Genomic DNA, 25,758 nt, shown 5'->3' with positions numbered 1-25,758 from the left:
TACGAAGTCGACGTTTCGACCCTTATAGGGTCTTTATCAAGACAGGTAACAGGGATATCCTCACACCATAGAGACCAGAGGTGTACTGACAATGCCTCACAGGCTCCTATAAATACCTCTCGGCATAAGGAGTAATTTTTTAATTAATTGATCTAAATGGTCAGCAACTGTGTATTGATAGAACATATCATTAAACGAATTTCTCATATAGAGCATATAGCATGAATCCACAGTCATACTGAAGACAAAGTATCAATATTCCACCAAAAATCAAAAAGTTCACAAATAGATCACAAAGGGCACAGTACATGTGTCGCTTGAACAACATAAACATTAAACCTACCCCTCTGTATAACTAAGGCTCACAATTCCAGAGCGCCGTGGCTCCGAGTACTGGAAACCAGAAGCTGCGGTACCCAGAAGTAAGTCAGACGCTAAACGGCTTGCGTTCCACGTGACCAGAGACCGTTCCACATACACCTAAACGCTCTGAGTGCTGGATACCGGAAGTCAGGGTGCCCAATGCAAGTGTGGATAATTAAATAGCTTGCGTTCCACACACCAGGATGGATGTATCTCGGTGTGGTGTACAAATCACATGCTGCCTGAGCTGCACACTGTTCACTGTTTTTACTGTGTGTAATACAAGTCCCTGCAGCTGTGTCTAGCAGAAGCTAGGGCAATAAGCAGCCTGCTGTTTCCTCACTAGTCTCATGCATTGTCTGTTCTGCAGGGTTATCTTCTGGCGATATAGGGCAGGATGGGCTGTGTGCAGCCTGCTACATCCCACCTCATCAGTCTACCACCTCAGCTTCTGATGGGGAATTCCTGACCCAAGTGCATGTTCCTGACCTCTTGGAGGCTATATGGCTGATTCTTCAAATTGATGAAGAAGAACTCCCAGCTACCTTTAAGAAGCCAGATAAGTTTAAGCGTCAGAAGGTTACTACTGTAAATTAGTTTTGCCACATTCTGACCATTTAGTTGACATACGTCAGGAATCATAGGAATATCCCGGAAAGAAATTCTCTCTAAGAAAATGCTGGCTCGTTATCCCCTCGCTGCAGAGTTAAGCAGAAATTGGGAAACACCGCCACCGGTGGACTCGCAAGTCGCACGTCTGGTGGTGTCATCTGCTCTGCCTGTCACTACCGTCACCTCTCTGAAGGAACCGACGGATAAACGTGTGGAGGGTTGCTTGAAGTCCATTTACACTCTGGCTGGAGCTGTGCATAGTCCTACTATTGCGGCCTCATGGGCTGCTAAAGCTAGAGGCCTGGGTTCAGGAAGTAGAAGCGGAACTACAGTCTAATTTTCCTGATAATGCAAAACGGTGTCTTTCATACATTGTTACAGCCTCTCATTATATTCAGGAGGCGGCAGGTACCCTAGCGGCCAAAGCGTCGACCACGTCCATTCTGGCTCGCCTGATTTTTTGGTTGGGGTCCTGGTAGGTAGATCTGGACTCGAAAAAGACCTTGGAGGTTATCCCTTTTAAGGGAAACATTCTTTTTAGGGATGATCTCAACAAGATTGTTGCTGACTTAGCGTCTGCTAAGACTGCGTGTCTGCCTAGTACTACTCCTTCGGCCCCGAAGGCTGAGTACTTCATATCATTCCTTTCGGCCTCCAGGTAAAGCAAAGGGTCCAGGCGTACCCGAAACAGGCTCGCACTTCTAAATCCACTAAGCCCAAACCTAAACGTGCCTGGGCTGCCAGTCAGCCTGCTGCCAAAACAAACAAGCCTGCTGCATGACGGGGCGGGCCTCCCTCTGGGGGATCCCAGGGTGGGAGGTCGATTTCTACGGTTTGCTCAGGTATGGCTACAGACCACTTCGGATGCCTGGGTAAGGGAAGTCGTCACTCACGGATACGCCATCTCTTTCAAGAAACATCCCCCTCACCAGTTTTCTCAACAAACATCATAGAAACATAGAATTTGTCGGCAGATAAGAACCACTTGGCCCATCTAGTCTGCCCCTTATTTTTTTTTATTTTTTTATATTATTTTTTAACACTAACCTTATTTGATCCTTATTTCTTTGTAAGGATATCCTTATGTCTATCCCATGCATGTTTAAATTGCTCTACTGTCTTAGCCTCTACCACCTCTGATGGGAGGCTATTCCACTTGTCCACTACCCTTTCTGTGAAATAATTTTTCCGCAAATTTCCCCTGAACCTCCCCCCCTCCAGTCTCAGTGCATGTCCTCGTGTCCTATTGCTTCTCTTCATTTGGAGAATGTTTCCCTCCTGGACTTTGTTAAAACCCTTCATATATTTGAAAGTTTCTATCATGTCCCCCCTTTCCCTTCTCTGCTCCAAACTATACATATTGAGATTTCTTAGTCTTTCTGGGTATGTTTTGTGATGTAGGCCATGCACCATTTTAGTTGCCCTCCTTTGTACAGTTTCTAATGTATTAATATCCTTTTGAAGATATGGCCTCCAGAACTGAATACAGTATTCTAGATGAGGCCGTACCAATGACCTATACAGTGGCATTATTACTTCTTTCTTTCTGCTGCTGATTCCCCTCCCAATGCAGCCAAGCATCTGACTAGCCTTCCTCATTGCCTTGTTACATTGCTTACCTGCTTTTAAGTCATCTGAAATAGTGACTCCTAGATCCCTTTCCTCCTCAGTAGTTTCCAGTATAGTGCCATTAATACTGTATTTAGCTTTAGGATTTTTGAGACCCAAGTGCATGATTTTGCATTTTTTGGCATTAAACTGTAATTGCCAGACTCTTGACCATTCCTCTAGTCTACCTAGATCCTCAATCATTTGTTTTACCCCACCTGGTGTGTCTACCCTGTTGCATACCTTTGTGTCATCTGCAAAAAGGCATACTTTCCCTTTAATGCCATTTGCAATGTCGCCAATAAAGATATTAAAAAGCACTGGTCCAAGTACAGATCCCTGGGGTACTCCACTGGTAACATTTCCCTCCTGTGAATGCACTCCATTTACCACAACTCTCTGTTTTCTATCCTTCAACCAAGATCTTATCCATTCACATCCCTTTGGATCCGGTGAAAGCAAGCACTCTCCATCTGGTGGTGCAATCCCTCCTGGACACAGGAGTGGTAGTGACGGTGCCTCTGGCTCAGAGAGGCAGGGGGTACTATTCAACGCTGTTCCTAGTCCCGAAACCGAATGGATCTTCTCGGCCCATTCTCAACCTCAAGTCTTTGAACAAGTTTGTGAAAGTCTCCAAATTCCGTGTGGAAACTCTTCGCTCTATTGTTCTGGCCTTGGAGCCCAAGGACTACATGGTATCCTCCCTGGACATACAGGATGCTTACCTGCATATACCAATTGCAGTGTCGCATCAGCAATACCTGCGGTTTGCTATTGGCAACCTACATTTTCAATTCCAAGCCTTGCCATTTCGTCTAACCTTGGCTCCTCTGGTTTTCACCAAGGTCATGACGACCCTATTCCGCCGTCAGGGTATAAGGATTTTGCCGTGTCTCAACGAATTGTTGATTTTGGCGAATTCTACAGAAATTCTCATCTGGAACTGATGGCCCAATTCCTGCAAGCCCATGGGTGGCTCATACTCGGGAAGAAATCTTCCCTGGTCCCTGCTCAGAGCATGGTGCACCTGGGAGCACTATTTGACACCCCCAACTTGCGGTTGTTTTTTCTCCGCAATAGATCCTGAAACTTCAGTACAAGATAAGATTCTTCCTCTCTCGCCCACGTGTGTCGATACACTCGGCGATGCAAGTACTAGGCCTCATGGTATTGGCTTTCGACATGGTGGAGTACACTCCATTTCATTCCCGCCCTCTACAGAGGTTAATTCTCTCCCGAGTGGGATGGCCTGCCTCACCGGATCAGGACTCGCATGATATCCTCGACTCCGGAGGTCCGTCTATCACTGACTTGGTGCTGAGCAGGGGTCATCCATTCTGGACTTCCAACTGGGTCCTTCTGACGACTGACGCCAGTCTGCGTGGTTGGGGCGCGGTGTTAGAGCAACACTCTCTTCAGGATCGATGGACCAGGGAGGAATCTCTCCTCCCGATAAACATTCTGGAGTGTTCATACCTTGACACTGGCCCTGCCTCTGGTACAGAACAGGCCTGTTCAAGTACAGTCGGACAACGCCACCACGGTGGCGTACATAAATCATCAAGGCGGCAGCCGCAAAGCCATGACGGAAGTGTCAAAGATTCTTCATTGAGCGGAACGCCATCTGCCAGCCCTATTGGCAGTGTTCATTCCAGGGGTCCTGAACTGGGAAGCGGACTTCCTCAGTCGTCAGGACGTACACGCCTTAGAGTGGAGCTTTCATCCGGAGGTCTTTCAACTCCTCGTGGAACAGTGTGGTCTACCAGATGTACACCTAATGGTGTCTCGACACAATCACAAGGTTCCGGTCTCCGGAGCAAGGACAAGGGATCCTCAAGCAGCGTTGGTGGATGCATTGTCAATTCCATGGAACTTTCGAGTGCCATACGTGTTCCTTTCGGTGTCTCTCCTGCCCAGGGTAATTAGGAGGAATACTAATTCTAATCGCTCCGGCGTGGCCCGGATGGCATTGGTACTCAGACCTGCAGGGTCTATCGATAAAGCGTCCTGTTCTGCAGCGCCCAGGCCTCCTCGTTCAGGGCCCTTTTGTCTACCAGGATTTGGCCCAGCTGGCTTTGACTGCGTGGCTCTTGAAGCTTCCATACTGAGGGCCAAAGGGTGTTCTGAGGCGGTCATTCAAACTATGTTGAAGGCCCGTAAACTGGCTTCTGCTCGGATTTATCATAGGGTGTGGAATTCTTACTTCGCCTGGTGTGCGACTAACAATTATGATGCATGCACGTTCAGTACTGCCAAGCTTTTGGCTTTCCTGCAACAGGGCCTGGACTTAGGCCTTCATCTGGCCACCCTCAGGGTTCATATTTCTGCCTTGTAGATATGGTTTCAAAGAAAGATTGCGACTCTGCCTGATGTTCATACACTCACTCAGGGTGTTTTGTGGATTCAACCTCCCTATATCCCGCCTGTGGCTCCTTGGGATTTGTCGGTTGTTCTGTATGCCTTACAAAAGTCTCCGTTTGAACCTCTCAAGTCTGTGGACCTTAGGTGGCTTACTCTTAAGGTCTTGTTCTTGCTGGCTATTGCATCTGCTAGATGGGTTTCAAACTTGGGTGCCTTGTCCTGTCGGTCACCCTTTCTGATTTTTCACCGGGACCGTGCTGTTCTTAGAACTCGCCCTAGTTATCTGCCTAAGGTGGTGTCATCTTTCCACCTTAATCAAGAGATTGTGGTTCTGGCCTTTACCTCTCCGGGTTTATCCTCCAAAGAGCGGTCTTTGGATGTGGTACGGGCTCTCCGTATTTATGTGAAGAGGACAGCTTCTCTTAGATCTGATTCCCTCTTTGTCCTTTTTGGTTTTCACAAACGTGGCTGGCCTGCTAACAAGCAGACCTTGGCCAGATGGATTAGAATGGTGATTGCACATGCTTATGTACAGGCTGGCTTTCCAGCTCCTGCTACCGTCAAAGCCCATTCTACTCAGTCGGTTGGACCTTCTTGGGCGGCCCGCTGTGGTGCGACCCTTGTGCAAGGCGGCTACGTGGTCCTCAGTGAACACGTTCATAAGGTTCTATGCCTTCGATACTTCCGCCTCCCAGGATGCCTCCTTTGGACGCCGGGTTCTTGTGCACACTACAGTGCGTCCCCTCCCATGAGCAACTGCTTTAGGATATCCCCAATGTTATCCCTGTGGAACCCCAGTGTACCCCGCTGCAGAAAAGGAGATTTATGGTAAGAACTTACCTTTTGTTAAATCTTTCTGCGAGGTACACTGGGTTCCACAGGGAGCCCTCCCTGACACACTTAGCTTCTTTGGGTTTGTATGACATTAGCCGCTGATACCTTCTCCTGTTGTAAGAATGTGGTGTATGTGGCTACTAACTGTTGTCGTCTCTTTTACCTGCTACTGCATTGGACTGGTTAACAAAACTGCGCTTCTGGGCACGGAGGCGGAGTTATAGAGGAGGTGGCGCTGTGCATCTTGGGAACAGTCAAAGCTTTTAGCCTGTTGGTGCCTCGGATCAAGATCCAACTCTACACCCCGATGTTATCCCTGTGGAACCCAGTGTACCTTGCAGAAAGATTTAACAAAGGTAAGTTCTTACCATAAATCTCCTTTTTACTGCGTCTGCGGATAGGAAGAGTGAAACATGCCTTTTTATCTGCATACTCATTCGCAGGGGCTATTACCCGCCCTTCAATAGCTGTTGCCTGGGTAGCTAGAGCCATGCAAAGCAGGGTGGATACTTTAGAGGAAATATGTAGTTATGGTAGACTTACCGTCGATAACTCTTTCTCCTAAGTCTACAGTATCCACAGGATAACATTGGGACATGAGGTAGCGTCAGCGGATTGGCACCAACAATCAAAAGCTTTCGGCCTCCCAGAATGCAACGGGCCAGTCCCCTATATCCCCGCCTCCTGGCTCAGGCAGTTCAGTTGTTTTCCATGCCCATGGCAGGTGCATCATAGAGACCTAATCAGGTGAGAAGAATACACATGCACACCCTTCCGTACAAAAAGGAAGAGGTTAGTAGGTTAAAGGATCCTCAAATCTGGTACATCAGGGTGGGATCCATGTGGATACTGTGGACTTAGGAGAAATATAGTTATCGACGGTAAGTCTACCATAACTACATATTTCTCCTGCAGGGTCCACAGGATAACATTGGGATGTCCCAAAGCAAATTTAGTGGAGGGGACGCTCCTGATTGAAAAAAAGAATCCTTCGCCCAAATGCAGCATCCTGAGAGGTAAAAGTATCAAATGCATAATGTCTGATGAATGTGTTAATGGAAGACCATGTGGCTGCCTTACATATCTGTTCAGCTGAACTACCATGTTGTGCTGCCCATGACGGACCTACCTTACAAGTAGAGTGAGCAGAGACATTAGCCGGAATAGGGAGATCAGCTTGAGAATACAATATGCCTCTGAAATAGTCATCCGAAGCCATCTCGCCAGTGTCTGCTTGTCAGCAGACCATCCTTTCTCTTCATTCTCTACGGATTTCACAAGAGTGTCTGTCTTTCTGATGGCACTGGTATGATTCACGTAGATCCTTAAAGCACAGACTACAGGGGGGTACAGACGGGAGAGATGTGTGCTGAGCGATCTTAACACAGACCGCTCAGCACACATCTCTTTCCCCGCTCAGCACAGCGCAATGTGCTGAGCGAGGGGAGGGGGGAACAAGGGGCCGCTCGCTTCACACAACGGTGAAGTGAGCGACCCGCTAGATTGAGCCTGCATGCAGGTTCAATCTAGCACCGGCGATAGCGATGCGCAGGGCCATGCATCGCTATCGCTGGGGGCATACACACGGCAGATCCGTGCTTAAAATCTAAGCAATCTAGTCAGATTGCTTAGATTTTAAACATGCATCTCACGCAGAAAGATCTGGCACTTGAAAAGCCTGTACTACAATTTCTGCAGCGGGGTACACTGGTATTCCACAGGGAATAACATTGAGGTGTAGAGTTGGATCTTGATCCGAGGCACCAACAGGCTAAAGCGTTGACTGTTCCCAGGATGCACTGCAAGGCCTCCTATAGCCCCGCCTCCATGCACTGGAACTCAGTTTGTAAGATGGTGCCTGCATCACTTCCCCCAGCGGCGCTGCATACACCCACGCCCTGCTTTGCCGGGTACTTGCAGCAGAGGCGCTCCGGTCATCAGGCACGCGCATCACTGCTGCTGCTTTCCTGGATCACGTGGCCGCACTTCAGGGAGGAGGTAAGAGGGTCCCCAAGGTGGCAGGGAGCACAGGTCGGATTTACTAAAATCTGTTTATTATACGCTCCATAGTACCCGGTGGTGAAGTCAAGCAGAGGGGATAAGGCGCTGACCTGTATCCTCTCCCCCAGCTCCCGGCGCCATCTACAGCAGGTGTTTCCACCCTGGAGCTGCATCTCTCTCTCTCCCTCACTCCCTGTCAGCGTTTGGGCGCCATTTCACAGAGCTGCGCTGATCCTCTGACTGCTGGGCACTGTCTCCTCTCTAAAGCCGCCTGTCTCATCAGCGCTGTGCATTTACAGGACACTTAAGTATTCTACATGTCGTTTAGACAGCGTTAGTTAAGAACAAGTGCACTTCTATATGAATATTTAGTACTAGTATGCTGTGAAATACATCCAGTGGTTACTGTGCATTGTTATATCTGTATACATACATATCTTTATGTAGTATTGCTAGTCCAGTGCAGTTTTATTTTTTATGTGTAATAATTTCTGCATTGTACCTGTGACTGTGTGTGCCTATAGCTGCTGTGTGTATTCTATTCTGTGTATCACACATATTGCTATCACTATATTCTGTGCCCTGGGGGTCTAAGTGCATCAGAGTCTCACATACCATATAGTGTTCCACAGGATATACTGTTTTGTATTTTTCACTGTGTGTTTGTCACCTCATACCACTTAAATCCTAATGTTTTGTGCTTTGCAATTGCGGTTACATATCTTAGGCGTTTTTTGTCAGGTATTGTGTTTGTCTGGCTATATTGTTCTGATACGCCCTAAGGCTACATTCCCAATAATGTCTGCTACACAGGGCATGAAATCCGCAGACGCTCCTGCATCATGCAGTGCTGGCGCCACGGATTTATATGAGGAAAAGATTTCTGCTGAGGGTTCAGGTACTGGGTGTTCTACACCCTCTAGTCAGCCCGCAGCACCTGTGGCAAATCAGGATCCACCTTGGGCTGCATTTTCAAATATGCTGACTACGCTTGTAACACGACTTATGCCCCCTGTGGGACCTCCTGTGCCATTACAGCCACAAATTGTCCCTGTAGTTAATCCACCATGGGTGGATTTGTCAACCCAGTTACAGCAAGTCAGTCCTCGGTTAAACAAAAAACCTAACCCTCGCCCTACTGGGACATTTCTTCCTCACAATCCACTAATATTTATTATGATTCTTCCGATTCGGATGGGCAATATACTGATCCATCAGATGCTGATACTGCTGCTTCTGATGAAGATTCTACAGCACAGGTGGATGTTCCTGACCTAGTGGAGGTTATCAAGCTGATTCTTCAGATTGATGATGAGATTGACCCTCCTGATACGTCTAAGAAACCTGATAAGTTCAAACGTCAGAAGGTTACTAAATTAGTCTTACCACATTCTGACCATTTAATTGGCATACGTCAGGAATCCTGGTCTTCTCCAGGAAATACATTTTCCCTGTCTAAAAGATGCTAGCTCGTTATTCTATCTCTGCGGAGTTGAGTAACAAGTGGGAAACCCCGCCACCAGTGGACTCACATGTAGCCCGTCTGGTGGTGTCATCTACTCTGCCTGTCACCACTGTCACCTCTTTGAAGGAACCTACGGATAAGCGTGTGGAGGGTTGCTTGAAGCGTGTGGAGGGTGCTGTACATAGTCCCACTATGGCAGCCTCTTGGGCTGCAAAAGGCATTGAAGCATGGGTTCAAACAATTGAGGAAGAGCTACCTCTGAATTTTTCTGACAATGCCAGACAATATCTGTCATATATTACCACAGCCTCCCACTATATTCATGAGGCGGCCTCTGAGGCAGGCGTTATGGTGGCCAAGACATCTACTACATCTGTCCTGGCTCGCCGGATTCTGTGGTTACGGTCCTGGTCGGTGGACCTGGACTCTAAGAAGACCTTGGAGGTACTCCCCTTTAAGGGAGATATACTGTTTGGAGATGATCTGAACAGGATTGTGACCGACTTGGCGTCAGCCAAGACTTCGTTTCTCCCAAGTACTAATCCTTCGGTTCCGAAGGCTGAGAGTACTACTTTTCGTTCCTTTTGCCCTCCAGGTAAAGCAAAGGGTCAGGCATACCCGAGACAGGCTCGCACTTCCAAATCCTCTAAGCCTAAGTGTTCTTGGGCCGCCCTTCAGCCTGCTTCCAAATCGGACAAGCCTGCTGCATGACAGGGCGGGCCTTCCCCTGGGGGATCCCAGGGTGGGAGGCCAATTTCTGCAGTTTGCCCAGGTATTGTTAAAGACCACTTTGGACGCCTGGTTGCAGTAAGTGGTCTCCCATGGGTACGCGATCTCTTTCAAGAGACGCCCCCCTCGCCAGTTTTGCTCAACGGTTATCCTTTCGGATCCGTTAAAAGCACAAACTACATTTGGTTGTCCAATCCCTCCTGGATACAGGAGTGATAGTGCCGGTGCCTCTGTCTCAGAGAGGCAGGGGATACTATTCGACGATGTTTCTAGTTCCGAAGCCGAATGGATCCTCCCGTCCTATACTCAACCTCAAATCTTTGAACAAATTTGTGAGGGTGTCCAAATTTCGTATGGAAACTCTGCGCTCTATTGTACTGACTTTGGATCCCAAGGACTATATGGTATCCCTGGACATACGGGATGCTTACCGACACATACCTATTGCCATGTCGCATCAGCAATATCTTCGGTTTGCTATTGGCAACCTTCATTAGCAGTTCCAAGCCATGCCTTTTGCACTGACCACGGCTCCTCCTGGCGGTCATGACGGCCCTTGTCCGCCGTCGGAGTATCAGGATCCTGCCGTATCTGGACGAATTGTTGATCCTGGCGAACTTTCCAGAGGTTCTCCTCCGTCATCTGGAACGGACGGTCCAATTCCTACAAGCCCACGGGTGGCTCATCAACTGGAAGAAATCCTCACTGGTCCCTGCTCAGATCATTGTGCACCTGGGGGCATTACTGGACACACACAACCAACGTTAGTTCTGGTCTCCAAAGAAGGTCCTGAAACTTCAGGACAGAATCAAATGCATCCTCTCTCGCCAAAGAGTGTTGATACACTTAGCGATGCAAGTACTAGGCCTCATGGTGTCTGCTTTCGACGTTGTAGCGTACGCTCAATTTCATTCCCGCCCTCTGCAGAGGTTAATCCTTTCCAAGTGGGACGACCTGCCTCACTGGATCAGGTATCAAATGATCTCCTTGACTCCGGAGGTTCGTCTGTCACTGAGTTGGTGGCTACAGGACCAACAATTGAGCAGGGGTCGTCTCTTCTGGATCTCCAACTGGGTCCTCCTAACGACTGATGCCAGTCTGCAGGGTTGGGGCGCGGTGTTGGAGCAACACACTCTCCAGGGTCGGTGGATCAGGGAGGATATCTCTACTCCCGATTAGAGATGACCGCCGGAAATTTTTTGTGTTTTGGGTTCGGTTCCGCGGCCGTGTTTTGGGTTCGACCGCGTTTTGTCAAAATCTCACCGAATTTTTTTTGTCGGATTCGGGTGTGTTTTGGATTCGGGTGTTTTTTTCAAAAAACCCTAAAAAACAGCTTAAATCATAGAATTTGGGGGTCATTTTGATCCCAAAGTATTATTAACCTCAAAAACCATAATTTACACTCATTTTCAGTCTATTCTGAATACCTCACACCTCACAATATTATTTTTAGTCCTAAAATTTGCACCGAGGTCGCTGTGTGAGTAAGATAAGCGACCCTAGTGGCCGACACAAACACCGGGCCCATCTAGGAGTGGCACTGCAGTGTCACGCAGGATGTCCCTTCCAAAAAACCCTCCCCAAACAGCACATGACGCAAAGAAAAAAAGAGGCGCAATGAGGTAGCTGACTGTGTGAGTAAGATAAGCGACCCTAGTGGCCGACACAAACACCGGGCCCATCTAGGAGTGGCACTGCAGTGTCACGCAGGATGGCCCTTCCAAAAAACCCTCCCCAAACAGCACATGACGCAAAGAAAAAAAGAGGCGCAATGAGGTAGCTGACTGTGTGAGTAAGATAAGCGACCCTAGTGGCCGACACAAACACCGGGCCCATCTAGGAGTGGCACTGCAGTGTCACGCAGGATGGCCCTTCCAAAAAACCCTCCCCAAACAGCACATGACGCAAAGAAAAAAAGAGGCGCAATGAGGTAGCTGACTGTGTGAGTAAGATAAGCGACCCTAGTGGCCGACACAAACACCGGGCCCATCTAGGAGTGGCACTGCAGTGTCACGCAGGATGGCCCTTCAAAAAAACCCTCCCCAAACAGCACATGACGCAAAGAAAAAAAGAGGCGCAATGAGGTAGCTGACTGTGTGAGTAAGATAAGCGACCCTAGTGGCCGACACAAACACCGGGCCCATCTAGGAGTGGCACTGCAGTGTCACGCAGGATGGCCCTTCCAAAACACCCTCCCCAAACAGCACATGACGCAAAGAAAAAGAAAAGAAAAAAGAGGTGCAAGATGGAATTGTCCTTGGGCCCTCCCACCCACCCTTATGTTGTATAAACAGGACATGCACACTTTAACCAACCCATCATTTCAGTGACAGGGTCTGCCACACGACTGTGACTGATATGACGGGTTGGTTTGGACCCCCCCCCCCAAAAAAAGAAGCAATTAATCTCTCCTTGCACAAACTGGCTCTACAGAGGCAAGATGTCCACCTCATCATCATCCTCCGATATATCACCGTGTACATCCCCCTCCTCACAGATTATCAATTCGTCCCCACTGGAATCCACCATCTCAGCTCCCTGTGTACTTTGTGGAGGCAATTGCTGCTGGTCAATGTCTCCGCGGAGGAATTGATTATAATTCATTTTAATGAACATCATCTTCTCCACATTTTCTGGATGTAACCTCGTACGCCGATTGCTGACAAGGTGAGCGGCGGCACTAAACACTCTTTCGGAGTACACACTTGTGGGAGGGCAACTTAGGTAGAATAAAGCCAGTTTGTGCAAGGGCCTCCAAATTGCCTCTTTTTCCTGCCAGTATAAGTACGGACTGTGTGACGTGCCTACTTGGATGCGGTCACTCATATAATCCTCCACCATTCTTTCAATGTTGAGAGAATCATATGCAGTGACAGTAGACGACATGTCCGTAATCGTTGTCAGGTCCTTCAGTCCGGACCAGATGTCAGCATCAGCAGTCGCTCCAGACTGCCCTGCATCACCGCCAGCGGGTGGGCTCGGAATTCTGAGCCTTTTCCTCGCACCCCCAGTTGCGGGAGAATGTGAAGGAGGAGATGTTGACAGGTCGCGTTCCGCTTGACTTGACAATTTTCTCACCAGCAGGTCTTTCAACCCCAGCAGACTTGTGTCTGCCGGAAAGAGAGATCCAAGGTAGGTTTTAAATCTAGGATCGAGCACGGTGGCCAAAATGTAGTGCTCTGATTTCAACAGATTGACCACCCGTGAATCCTTGTTAAGCGAATTAAGGGCTCCATCCACAAGTCCCACATGCCTAGCGGAATCGCTCCGTGTTAGCTCCTCCTTCAATGTCTCCAGCTTCTTCTGCAAAAGCCTGATGAGGGGAATGACCTGACTCAGGCTGGCAGTGTCTGAACTGACTTCACGTGTGGCAAGTTCAAAGGGCATCAGAACCTTGCACAACGTTGAAATCATTCTCCACTGCACTTGAGACAGGTGCATTCCACCTCCTATATCGTGCTCAATTGTATAGGCTTGAATGGCCTTTTGCTGCTCCTCCAACCTCTGAAGCATATAGAGGGTTGAATTCCACCTCGTTACCACTTCTTGCTTCAGATGATGGCAGGGCAGGTTCAGTAGTTTTTGGTGGTGCTCCAGTCTTCTGTACGTGGTGCCTGTACGCCGAAAGTGTCCCGCAATTCTTCTGGCCACCGACAGCATCTCTTGCACGCCCCTGTCGTTTTTAAAAAAATTCTGCACCACCAAATTCAAGGTATGTGCAAAACATGGGACGTGCTGGAATTTGCCCATATTTAATGCACACACAATATTGCTGGCGTTGTCCGATGCCACAAATCCACAGGAGAGTCCAATTGGGGTAAGCCATTCTGCGATGATCTTCCTCAGTTGCCGTAAGAGGTTTTTAGCTGTGTGCGTATTCTGGAAAGCGGTGATACAAAGCGTAGCCTGCCTAGGAAAGAGTTGGCGTTTGCGAGATGCTGCTACTGGTGCCGCCGCTGCTGTTCTTGCGGCGGGAGTCCATACATCTACCCAGTGGGCTGTCACAGTCATATAGTCCTGACCCTGCCCTGCTCCACTTGTCCACATGTCCGTGGTTAAGTGGACATTGGGTACAACTGCATTTTTTAGGACACTGGTGAGTCTTTTTCTGACGTCCGTGTACATTCTCGGTATCGCCTGCCTACAGAAGTGGAACCTAGATGGTATTTGGTAACGGGGGCACACTGCCTCAATAAATTGTCTAGTTCCCTGTGAACTAACGGCGGATACCGGACGCACGTCTAACACCAACATAGTTGTCAAGGCCTCAGTTATCCGCTTTGCAGCAGGATGACTGCTGTGATATTTCATCTTCCTCGCAAAGGACTGTTGGACAGTCAATTGCTTACTGGAAGTAGTACAAGTGGGCTTACGACTTCCCCTCTGGGATGACCATCGACTCCCAGCAGCAACAACAGCAGCGCCAGCAGCAGTAGGCGTTACACGCAAGGATGCATCGGAGGAATCCCAGGCAGGAGAGGACTCGTCAGAATTGCCAGTGACATGGCCTGCAGGACTATTGGCATTCCTGGGGAAGGAGGAAATTGACACTGAGGGAGTTGGTGGGGTGGTTTGCGTGAGCTTGGTTACAAGAGGAAGGGATTTACTGGTCAGTGGACTGCTTCCGCTGTCGCCCAAAGTTTTTGAACTTGTCACTGACTTATTATGAATGCGCTGCAGGTGACGTATAAGGGAGGATGTTCCGAGGTGGTTAACGTCCTTACCCCTACTTATTACAGCTTGACAAAGGGAACACACGGCTTGACAAATGTTGTCCGCATTTCTGGTGAAATACTTCCACACCGAAGAGCTGATTTTTTCGGTATTTTCACCAGGCATGTCAACGGCCATATTCCTCCCACGGACAACAGGTGTCTCCCCGGGTGCCTGACTTAAACAAACCACCTCACCATCAGAATCCTCCTGGTCAATTTCCTCCCCAGCGCCAGCAACACCCATATCCTCCTCATCCTGGTGTACTTCAACACTGACATCTTCAATCTGACTATCAGGAACTGGACTGCGGGTGCTCCTTCCAGCACTTGCAGGGGGCGTGCAAATGGTGGAAGGCGCATGCTCTTCACGTCCAGTGTTGGGAAGGTCAGGCATCGCAACCGACACAATTGGACTCTCCTTGTGGATTTGGGATTTCGAAGAACGCACAGTTCTTTGCGGTGCTTTTGCCAGCTTGAGTCTTTTCAGTTTTCTAGCGAGAGGCTGAGTGCTTCCATCCTCATGTGAAGCTGAACCACTAGCCATGAACATAGGCCAGGGCCTCAGCCGTTCCTTGCCACTCCGTGTGGTAAATGGCATATTGGCAAGTTTACGCTTCTCCGACAATTTTATTTTAGGTTTTGGAGTCCTTTTTTTACTGATATTTGGTGTTTTGGATTTGACATGCTCTGTACTATGACATTGGGCATCGGCCTTGGCAGACGACGTTGCTGGCATTTCATCGTCTCGGCCATGACTAGTGGCAGCAGCTTCAGCACGAGGTGGAAGTGGATCTTGATCTTTCCCTAATTTTGGAACCTCAACATTTTTGTTCTCCATATTTTAATAGGCACAACTAAAAGGCACCTCAGGTAAACAATGGAGATGGATGGATACTAGTATACAATTATGGATGGACTGCCGAGTGCCGACACATAGGTAGCTACAGCCGTGGACTATTGTACTGTACTGTGTCTGCTGCTAATATAGACTGGATGATAATGAGATGTAGTATGTATGTATAAAGAAGAAAGAAAAAAAAACCACGGGTAGGTGGTATACAATTATGGATGGACTGCCGAGTGCCGACACAGAGGTAGCTACAGCCGTGGACTACTGTACTGTGTCTGCTGCTAATATAGACTGGTTGATAAAGAGATGTAGTATGTATGTATAAAGAAGAAAGAAAAAAAAACCACGGGTAGGTGGTATACAATTATGGATGGAGTGCCGACACAGAGGTAGCTACAGCCGTGGACTACCGTACTGTGTCTGCTGCTAATATAGACTGGTTGATAATGAGATGTAGTATGTATAAAGAAGAAAGAAAAAAAAAACCACGGGTAGGTGGTATACAATTATGGACGGACTGCCGAGTGCCGACACAGAGGTAGCTACAGCCGTGGACTACCGTACTGTACTGTACTGTGTCTGCTGCTAATATAGACTGGATGATAATGAGATGTAGTATGTATAAAGAAGAAAGAAAAAAAAACCACGGGTAGGTGGTATACAATTATGGATGGACTGCCGAGTGCCGACACAGAGGTAGCTACAGCCGTGGACTACCGTACTGTGGCCCTCATTCCGAGTTGATCGGTCGCAAGGCGATTTTAGCAGAGTTACACACGCTAAGCCGCCGCCTACTGGGAGTGAATCTTAGCTTCTTAAAATTGCGACCGATGTATTCGCAATATTGCGATTACTAACTACTTAGCAGTTTCAGAGTAGCTTCAGACTTACTCTGCCTGTGCGATCAGTTCAGTGCTTGTCGTTCCTGTTTTGACGTCACAAACACACCCAGCGTTCGCCCAGGCACTCCCACCGTTTCCCCGGCCACTCCTGCGTTTTTTCCGGAAACGGTAGCGTTTTCAGCCACACGCCCCTGAAACGCCGTGTTTCCGCCCAGTAACACCCATTTCCTGTCAATCACATTACGATCGCCGGAGCGAAGAAAAAGCCGTGAGTAAAAATACTTTCATCATAGTAAAGTTACTTGTCGCAGTGCGAACATTGCGCATGCGTACTAAGCGGATTTTCACTGCGATGCGATGAAAAATACCGAGCGAACAACTCGGAATGAGGGCCCGTGTCTGCTGCTAATATAGACTGGTTGATAATGAGATGTAGTATGTATAAAGAAGAAAGAAAAAAAAACCACGGGTAGGTGGTATACAATTATGGACGGACTGCCGAGTGCCGACACAGAGGTAGCTACAGCCGTGGACTACCGTACTGTGTCTGCTGCTAATATAGACTGGTTGATAATGAGATGTAGTATGTATAAAGAAGAAAGAAGAAAAAAAACCACGGGTAGGTGGTATACAATTATGGATGGACTGCCGAGTGCCGACACAGAGGTAGCTACAGCCGTGGACTACTGTACTGTGTCTGCTGCTAATATAGACTGGTTGATAAAGAGATGTAGTATGTATGTATAAAGAAGAAAGAAAAAAAAAACACGGGTAGGTGGTATACAATTATGGACGGACTGCCGAGTGCCGACACAGAGGTAGCTACAGCCGTGGACTACCGTACTGTACTGTGTCTGCTGCTAATATAGACTGGTTGATAAAGAGATGTAGTATGTATGTATAAAGAAGAAAGAAAAAAAAACCACGGGTAGGTGGTATACAATTATGGATGGACTGCCGAGTGCCGACACAGAGGTAGCTACAGCCGTGGACTACTGTACTGTGTCTGCTGCTAATATAGACTGGTTGATAAAGAGATGTAGTATGTATGTATAAAGAAGAAAGAAAAAAAAACCACGGGTAGGTGGTATACAATTATGGACGGACTGCCGAGTGCCGACACAGAGGTAGCTACAGCCGTGGACTACCGTACCGTACCGTACTGTACTGTGTCTGCTGCTAATATAGACTGGTTGATAAAGAGATGTAGTATGTATGTATAAAGAAGAAAGAAAAAAAAAACCACGGGTAGGTGGTATACAATTATGGATGGACTGCCGAGTGCCGACACAGAGGTAGCTACAGCCGTGGACTACTGTACTGTGTCTGCTGCTAATATAGACTGGTTGATAAAGAGATGTAGTATGTATGTATAAAGAAGAAAGAAAAAAAAACCACGGGTAGGTGGTATACAATTATGGATGGACTGCCGAGTGCCGACACAGAGGTAGCTACAGCCGTGAACTACCGTACTGTGTCTGCTGCGACTGGATGATAAATAATGATATAAAAAATATATATATATCACTACTGCAGCCGGACAGGTATATATTATATAATGACGGACCTGCTGGACACTGTCTGTCAGCAGAATGAGTTTTTTATAGAATAAAAAAAAAAACACCACACAAGTCACACGACGAGTGTTTAACTTTTTCAGGCAATCACAATATAGTATACTACTAACTATACTGGTGGTCAGTGTGGTCAGGTCTCTGGTCAGTCACACTGGCAGTGGCACTCCTGCAGCAAAAGTGTGCACTGTTTAATTTTAATAATATGTACTCCTGGCTCCTGCTATAACCTATAACTGGCACTGCTCCCCAGTCTCCCCCAAAATTATAAGCTGTGTGAGCACAGTCAGATATATACATAGATGATGCAGCACACTGGGCTGAGCAGTGCACACAGATATGGTATGTGACTGAGTCACTGTGTATCGTTTTTTTCAGGCAGAGAACGGATTATATTAAATAAAACTGCACTGTCTGGTGGTCACTGTGGTCAGTCACTACTAAACTCTGCACTCTCTACAGTACTCCTAAGCTCCAGTAAATCAAGTGTCTCTGTCTCAAATCAATCTCACTCTCTCTCTTCTAATCTAAATGGAGAGGACGCCAGCCACGTCCTCTCCCTATCAATCTCAATGCACGTGTGAAAATGGCGGCGACGCGCGGCTCCTTATATAGAATCCGAGTCTCGCGAGAATCCGACAGCGTCATGATGACGTTCGGGCGCGCTCGGGTTAACCGAGCAAGGCGGGAAGATCCGAGTCGCTCGGACCCGTGAAAAAAAAACATGAAGTTCGGGCGGGTTCGGATTCCGAGGAACCGAACCCGCTCATCTCTACTCCCGATAAACATTCTGGAATTGCGGGCAGTGTTCAATGCGTTGACTCTGGCCCTGCCTTTCGTACAGAACAGGCCTGTTCAAGTACAAACAGACAACGCCACCACGGTGGTTTACATAAATCATCAAGGCGGCACTGGAAGCCGCATGGCGATGGAAGTGTCAAAAATTCTTTGATGGGCGGAACGCCATATGCCAGCCATATCAGCTGTGTTCATTCCGGGAGTCCTCAACTGGGTAGCAGACTTCCTCAGTCGTCAGGACGTACATGCCGGAGAGTGGAGTCTTCATCCGGAAGTCTTTCAACTCCTAGTGGACACTACCGGATGTAGACCTGATGGCATCTCGACACAATCACAAGGTTCCGGTCTTCGGAGCAAGGACAAGGGATCCTCAAGCAGCGTTCGTGGACGCACTGGTAATTCCATGGAACTTTCAGCTGCCATACGTGTTCCCTCCAGTGTCACTCCTGCCCTGGGTACTATGGAAGTTCAAGCAAGAATGAGGAATACTGCTTCTAGTCGCTCCAGCGTGGCCCAGACAGCACTGGTTCTGAGACCTGCAGGGTTTCTCGATCGAGCATCCTCTTCTACTTCCTCAACGCCCAAACCTCCTTGTTCAGTGCCCTTGTGTTTACCAGGACCTGGAAGACTGGCATGGACAGTGTGGCTCTTGAAGCTACACTCCTGAGGGCCAAAGGATTTTCTGAGGCAGTTATTCAAACTATGTTGAAGGCCTGCAAACCAGCTTCTGCACGGATTTATTATAGGGGCTGGAATTCTTACTTCACCTGGTGTGCTGCTAAGAATTATGTTGCATACAAGTTTAGTACTTCCAGACTGTCTTTTTTGCAACAAGGCCTGGATTTAGGACTTCGCCTGGCCTTGTTATGAATAAATCACAACAACGCTACCAACACGTTTCGAGTTGTTCCCAACTCTTCCTCAGGGCAGATACTGCCCTGAGGAAGAGTTGGGAACAACTCAAAACGTGTTGGTAGCGTTGTTGTGATTTATTCACCTGCATCCTTGAAAGCCTACTGTGTGTTGACTGCTGGCAACTTGCTTGGAGGGAAGGAGGGTGTCCAGAACCTCCCAACGTTTGTTCACTCTATTGCTCCTTGCCAGGAGCTAAACACGGTACGCCTTTTATTCTATTGAAGCAATGCCTTGTGAAGAAGTACTTTTAATTCTTTTATGGAGAGCACAATTTTAATTGTGATGTAAATTAAAATATCTTTATATGGAAACAGTATTGCACCATATTTTCCTTCTTCGTCTGTTATATATGTGGATTGAGAAAACTCTACAAGCAACTTCCAATTTTCTTGTGAAGGAGGAAGTTTAATTTTGGATTTCAATTTCCGATTAAGGACAATTATTTTTAAGAAGATTGGACATTTGAAAATTATGGGGTAGCGCCAGAGGTGTTTTTATCATTGTTTATTTTTCAGCAATTGAACAGGAGCCGTCCCTTCTGGATCCCCGACTGGGTCCTGCTGACAACGGATGCCAGTCTAAGGGGATGGGGAGCAGTGTTGGAGCAACACTCTTTTCAGGGTCTTTGGACCAAGGAGGAATCACTCCTCCCAATAAACATTTTAGAGCTGAGGGCAGTGTTCATTGTACTATCCCTTGCTCTGCCTCTGGTACGGAACAGGCCTGTTCAACTACGATCAGACAGCGCCACCACAGAGGCATACATAAACCATCAAGTTGGCACTCGAAGCTGCATGGCAGTGATGGAAGTGTTAAGAATCCTTTGTTGAACGGAACACCATCTGCCAGCCATATCTGCAGTGTTCATTCTGGGCGTCCTAAACTGGGAAGCGGACTTCCTTAGTCATCAGAACGTGCACGCTGGAGAGTGGAGTCTTCATCCAGAAGTCTTTCAACTGCTAGTGGACAGGTGGGGCCTACCGGACGTAGACCTCATGGCATCTCGACACAATTACAAGGTTCAGGTCTTCAGATCTCGGACCAGGAATCCTCAAGCGGCGTTTGTGGACGTACTAGCAATTCCATGGAACTTTCGGATGCCCTACGTGTTTCCTCTAGTGTCGCTTCTGCCCAGGGTCCTACGGAAGTCCAAGCAAGAAGGAGGAATGCTACTTCCAGTTGCTCCAGCATGACCCAGACGGCACTGGTTCTCAGACCTGCAGGGTCTGTTGACAGGGCAACCCCTTCTACTTCCTCAGCGACCAGACCTCCTCGTGCAGGGCCCTTGTCTCTACCCAGACCTGGCCAGACTAGCTTTGACGGCATGACTCTTGAATTATCACTCCTGAGAGCCAAAGGATTTTTCAAAGCGGTTATTCAAACTCTGTTGAAGGCCCGCAAACCAGAGTCGGCCCGGATTTATTACAGGGTTTGGAATTATTACTTCACCTGGTGTGCTGCTAAGAATTACGATGCCTATAGATTCAGAACTTCCAGTATTCTGCAGAGGCCTGGACTTAGGCCTTCGTCTGGCCTCCCTCAAGGTTCACATATCTGCCTTGGTATGGTTTCAGAGAAAAATTGTTATGGTTTCAGAGAAAAATTGCGTCTATACCTGACGTTCATACTTTCACTCAGTGTCCTACGGATTCAGCCTCCCTATGTCCCTCCTGTGGCTCCATGGGATCTGCCTGTTGTACTACATGCCCTGCAAGAGTCTCCTTTTGAACCTCTTGAATCAGTGGACCTTAAACTGCTCACAGCCAAGGTCTTGTTCTTGCTGGCTATTGCCTCTGCAAGACTGGTGTCGGACTTAGGCGCTTTGTCCTGTTGCCCACCCTTTCTTATATTTCACTGTGACAGGGCGGTCCTCAGTGAACATGTTTCTTAGTTTCTATGCCTTTGATACATTCGCCTCCCAGGATGCTTCCTTTGGAGGCCGGATTCTCACATCCGCTAAGGCGCATAGCCTCCCTTGAGGAACTGCTTTAGGACATCCCCGTTGTTTTCCCTGTGGAAACCAGTGTAACCTGCTGCAGAAAAGGAGAGTTACGGTAGACTTACCATTGTTAACTCTTTCGGCGAGGTACATTGGGTTCCACAGGGCGCCCACCCTGACGCACCTAGCTTCTGTTGGTTGTATGGCATTAGCCGCTGGTACTTTCTCCTGTCGTGAGAATGTGGTTCTATGTGACTAACATCTGCCTTCTCTCTTGCCTACTCCTGCATTGGACTGGTTAACGAAACTGAGCTCTCAGTGCTTTGAGGTGGGGTTATAGAGGAGGCCCAAATGCATCCTGGGACAGCTAAAGCTTTAGCCTGTTGATGCCTCTGGATCAAGATCCACTCTACATCCCGATGTTTTCCCTGTGGAACCCAATGTACCTCACAGAAAGAGAGTTAACAATGGTAAGTCTAGCATAACTCTCCTTTTTCTCTTTTATCCAAGCTGGGGGACACTGGACCAAAGGTATATTGTACTAACTCCTACACACCAATCAGCAATACCCATGGTCCAGTGTTCCGCAGATGGATTCAGAGAATAGAATTCAACGGTAAGTGCCAAAAAAATGTTTTTTTCTTAAATAAAAATGTCTTATTTATAATATACTCTAGGACCTATTGTACAGTTGTAGCAGCTCAAACTTGAAAAACAGTGGGCTTATACCATGTAGTGTCTATAAGAATAGTAATCCAATGTGGACCCTGAACTATTAAGAAGATGAGGTCTACATTTAGCGCACGCACTGGTCTCCAAGTCCAAAAACTATGAAGGAAACCATATTAGAGGAGGTGATCCACCCAGCAAAATTGTGTGTATTTGTGAGACTCATATGGCAGATGGAAAAAACCTATTAACTTCTATGGGCACATTCTATAGGAACCAGAAAGGAGTCTGTTGCTAGTGGTAGAATCACCTGCGTAGGTAAGGGCACTGATGGCGGCCCTAGCCATTAACAGAAGCCCCTGACTCTCTGTATTGGAACAGACTCTTACCACTTCTTCTGTCTCCTGTAGTCTACACATGTTTAGACTATCTGATTTGCTCATTGTCTGTTTAACAATATTACCATTATGTGATTGGTGATAATGCCATAATCCTGTTTGAGTAGAAGTACTCCTTTAAAAAATATGAAAAGACGTCCTTATACTCCACTGAACAAAATGATGATAAAGATATCAGAGCCTTCAATGAAAAGTTGACATTTTTCCTTATAGATTTAAAACAAGCCTGCTTTTTCTTCAGGTATCTGCCTCCTGAGTGTTTCGTTGTTGGCAAAGAACCTCCAAAAATCTCCAACAAAGTGGATGTGTGGTCTGTGGGAGTAATATTTTATCAGTGTCTCTACGGGCGAAAGGTAATAATAGAAAAAAAGTAAAAACACCTTGGTTTTCTGAAATTCAGACTACAACAATGGAGAGCCAGGTCTTTCTGTTATGATATAATAATAGGATAGGAAGCACTTACACCCCGTACCTTTGCATCATTTGAATTTACTTTGAGAGCATATGTAAGAAGTACTGTAGCTATGTCACTGGCTTAGTTAGCTCCAAAATAAGTCTACTCTGTGCAGCTTCCATTGATTGGTATTGGAAAATATATACACATACATAAATATATATAATGGTATATATGTGTGTATATGTATGTATGTATGTATGTATGTACAGGTTGAGTATCCCTTAACCAAAACGCTTGGGACAAGAGGTATTTTGGATATGGGATTTTTCCGTACTTTGGAATAATTGCATACCATAATGAGATAACATGGTGATGGGACCCAAGTCTAAGCACAGAATACATTTATGTTACATATACACCTTATACACACAGCCTGAAGGTCATTTTAGACAATATTTTTTGTAACTTTGTGCATTAAACAAAGTGTGTCTACATTCACACAATGAATTTATGTTTCATATACACCTTATACACACAGCTTGAAGGTCATTTAATACAATATTTTTAATAACTTTCAGTATTAAACAGAGTTTGTGTACATTGAGCCATCAAAAACAAAGGTTTCACTATCTCACTCAAAAAAGTCCGTATTTCGGAATATTCCGTGTTTCTGAATATTTGGATATGGGATACTCAACCTGTGTGTATATATATATATATATATATATATATATATATATATATATATGATTCTATAATAAGGGGGGGGGGATTAAAGTATCTGCGACAATTACTGCAGGCTAATTGATCAACCGGGACTATCCAGTTAGCCCCCGAAGGCAGCTGAAGGTGCAGTTAATGGGTATTTCTCGAACGTCCTAGTGGATGCTGGGGACTCCGTAAGGACCATGGGGAATAGACGGGCTCCACAGGAGACAGGGCACTCTAAGAAAGAATTAGGACTACTGGTGTGCACTGGCTCCTCCCTCTATGTCCCTCCTCCAGACCTCAGTTAGAATCTGTGCCCGGTCAGAGCTGGGTGCACTTTAGTGAGCTCTCCTGAGCTTGCTAATAAGAAAGTTTTTTATTAGGATTTTTTTATTTTCAGAGAGGTCTGCTGGCAACAGACTCTCTGCTACGTGGGACTGAGGGGAGAGAAGCAAACCTACTAACTGCGGATAGGTTGCGCTTCTTAGGCTACTGGACACCATTAGCTCCAGAGGGATCGAACACAGGAACTCACCCTTGGTCGTCCGTTCCCGGAGCCGCGCCGCCGTCCCCCTCGCAGAGCCAGAAGACAGAAGCCGGCGAGTGAAGCAAGAAGACATCAAAATCGGCGGCAGAAGACTCCGGTCTTCATATGAGGTAGCGCACAGCACTGCAGCTGTGCGCCATTGCTCCCACACTAACCCACACACTCTGGTCACTGTAGGGTGCAGGGTGGGGGCGTCCTGGGCAGCAATTGAGTACCTCCTGGCAAAATAGAGCATATATACAGCTGGGCACTGTATATATGCATGAGCCCCAGCCATTATTTTTCACAAAATCGCGGGACAGAAGCCCGCCGCTGAGGGGGCGGGGCTTCTTCCTCAGCACTCACCAGCGCCATTTTCTCTCCACAGCTCAGCTGAGAGGAAGCTCCCCAGGCTCTCCCCTGCAGAATCACGGTAGAAAGAGGGTAAAAAGAGAGGGGGGGCACATAAATTTAGCGCAAATTCACTAATACAGCAGCTACTGGGTAAACACTAAGTTACTGTGTAATTCCTGGGTTATATAGCGCTGGGGTGTGTGCTGGCATACTCTCTCTCTGTCTCTCCAAAAGGCCTTGTGGGGGTTCTGTCCTCAAATAGAACATCCCCTGTGTGTGTGGTGTGTCGGTACGATTGTGTCGACATGTTTGACGAGGAAGGCTATGTGGAAGCAGAGCAGGTGCAGATGAATGTGGGGGCGCCGACACCTGATTGGATGGATATGTGGAAGGTGTTAAATGATAATGTAAACTCCTTGCATAAAAGGTTGGATAAAGCTGAAGCCTTGGGACAGTCAGGGTCTCAACCCATGCCTGATCCTACAGCGCAGAGGCCGTCAGGGTCTCAGAAGCGCCCACTATCCCAGATTGTTGACACAGATATCGACACGGATTCTGACTCCAGTGGCGATGATGCAAAGTTGCAGCCTAAAATGGCTAAAGCCATCCGCTACATGATTATAGCTATGAAGGATGTATTGCACATTTCAGAGGTAAACCCGGTCCCTGACAAGAGGGTTTATATGTTTGGGGAAAAAAGGCAAGAAGTGACCTTTCCCCCTTCACATGAGTTAAATGAGTTATGTGAAAAAGCTTGGGATTCTCCTGATAGGAAAGTGCAGATTTCCAAACGGTTACTTATGGTGTATCCTTTCCCGCCAACGGACAGGTTACGCTGGGAATCCTCCCCTAGGGTAGACAAAGCTTTTATACGCTTATCTAAGAAGGTGGCCCTGCCGTCACAGGATACGGCCTCCCTAAAGGATCCTGCGGATAGGAAGCAGGAAGGTATCCTGAAGTCCGTTTATACACATTCAGGTACCCTACTGAGGCCGGCAATTGCGTCGGCCTGGATGTGTAGTGCTGTAGCAGCATGGACAGATACTCTGTCTGAGGAACTTGATACCTTGGACAAGGATACTATATTACTGACCTTGGGG

The 25,758-nt window shown here is 47.4% G+C and overlaps 1 protein-coding gene across 4 annotated transcripts in view; it reads left to right on the top strand.

Moving 5' to 3' along the window:
- Positions 1-25,758, top strand: part of TLK2 (tousled like kinase 2) — a 449,799-nt gene that overhangs the window by 416,690 nt on the left and 7,351 nt on the right. For all 4 annotated transcript variants that reach the window (XM_063959450.1, XM_063959447.1, XM_063959449.1 and 1 more), the window contains one exon: positions 22,915-23,026. In XM_063959450.1, coding sequence (XP_063815520.1) covers positions 22,915-23,026 — 112 coding nt within the window. The remainder of the gene's footprint in view (positions 1-22,914; positions 23,027-25,758) is intronic.

This window comes from Pseudophryne corroboree, chromosome 3, assembly GCF_028390025.1.
Source record: "Pseudophryne corroboree isolate aPseCor3 chromosome 3, aPseCor3.hap2, whole genome shotgun sequence".
Classification (NCBI taxonomy): domain Eukaryota; kingdom Metazoa; phylum Chordata; class Amphibia; order Anura; family Myobatrachidae; genus Pseudophryne; species Pseudophryne corroboree.
The sequence above is the reverse complement of the archived record's forward strand: the minus strand, read 5'-3'. Positions and strand labels throughout refer to the sequence as shown.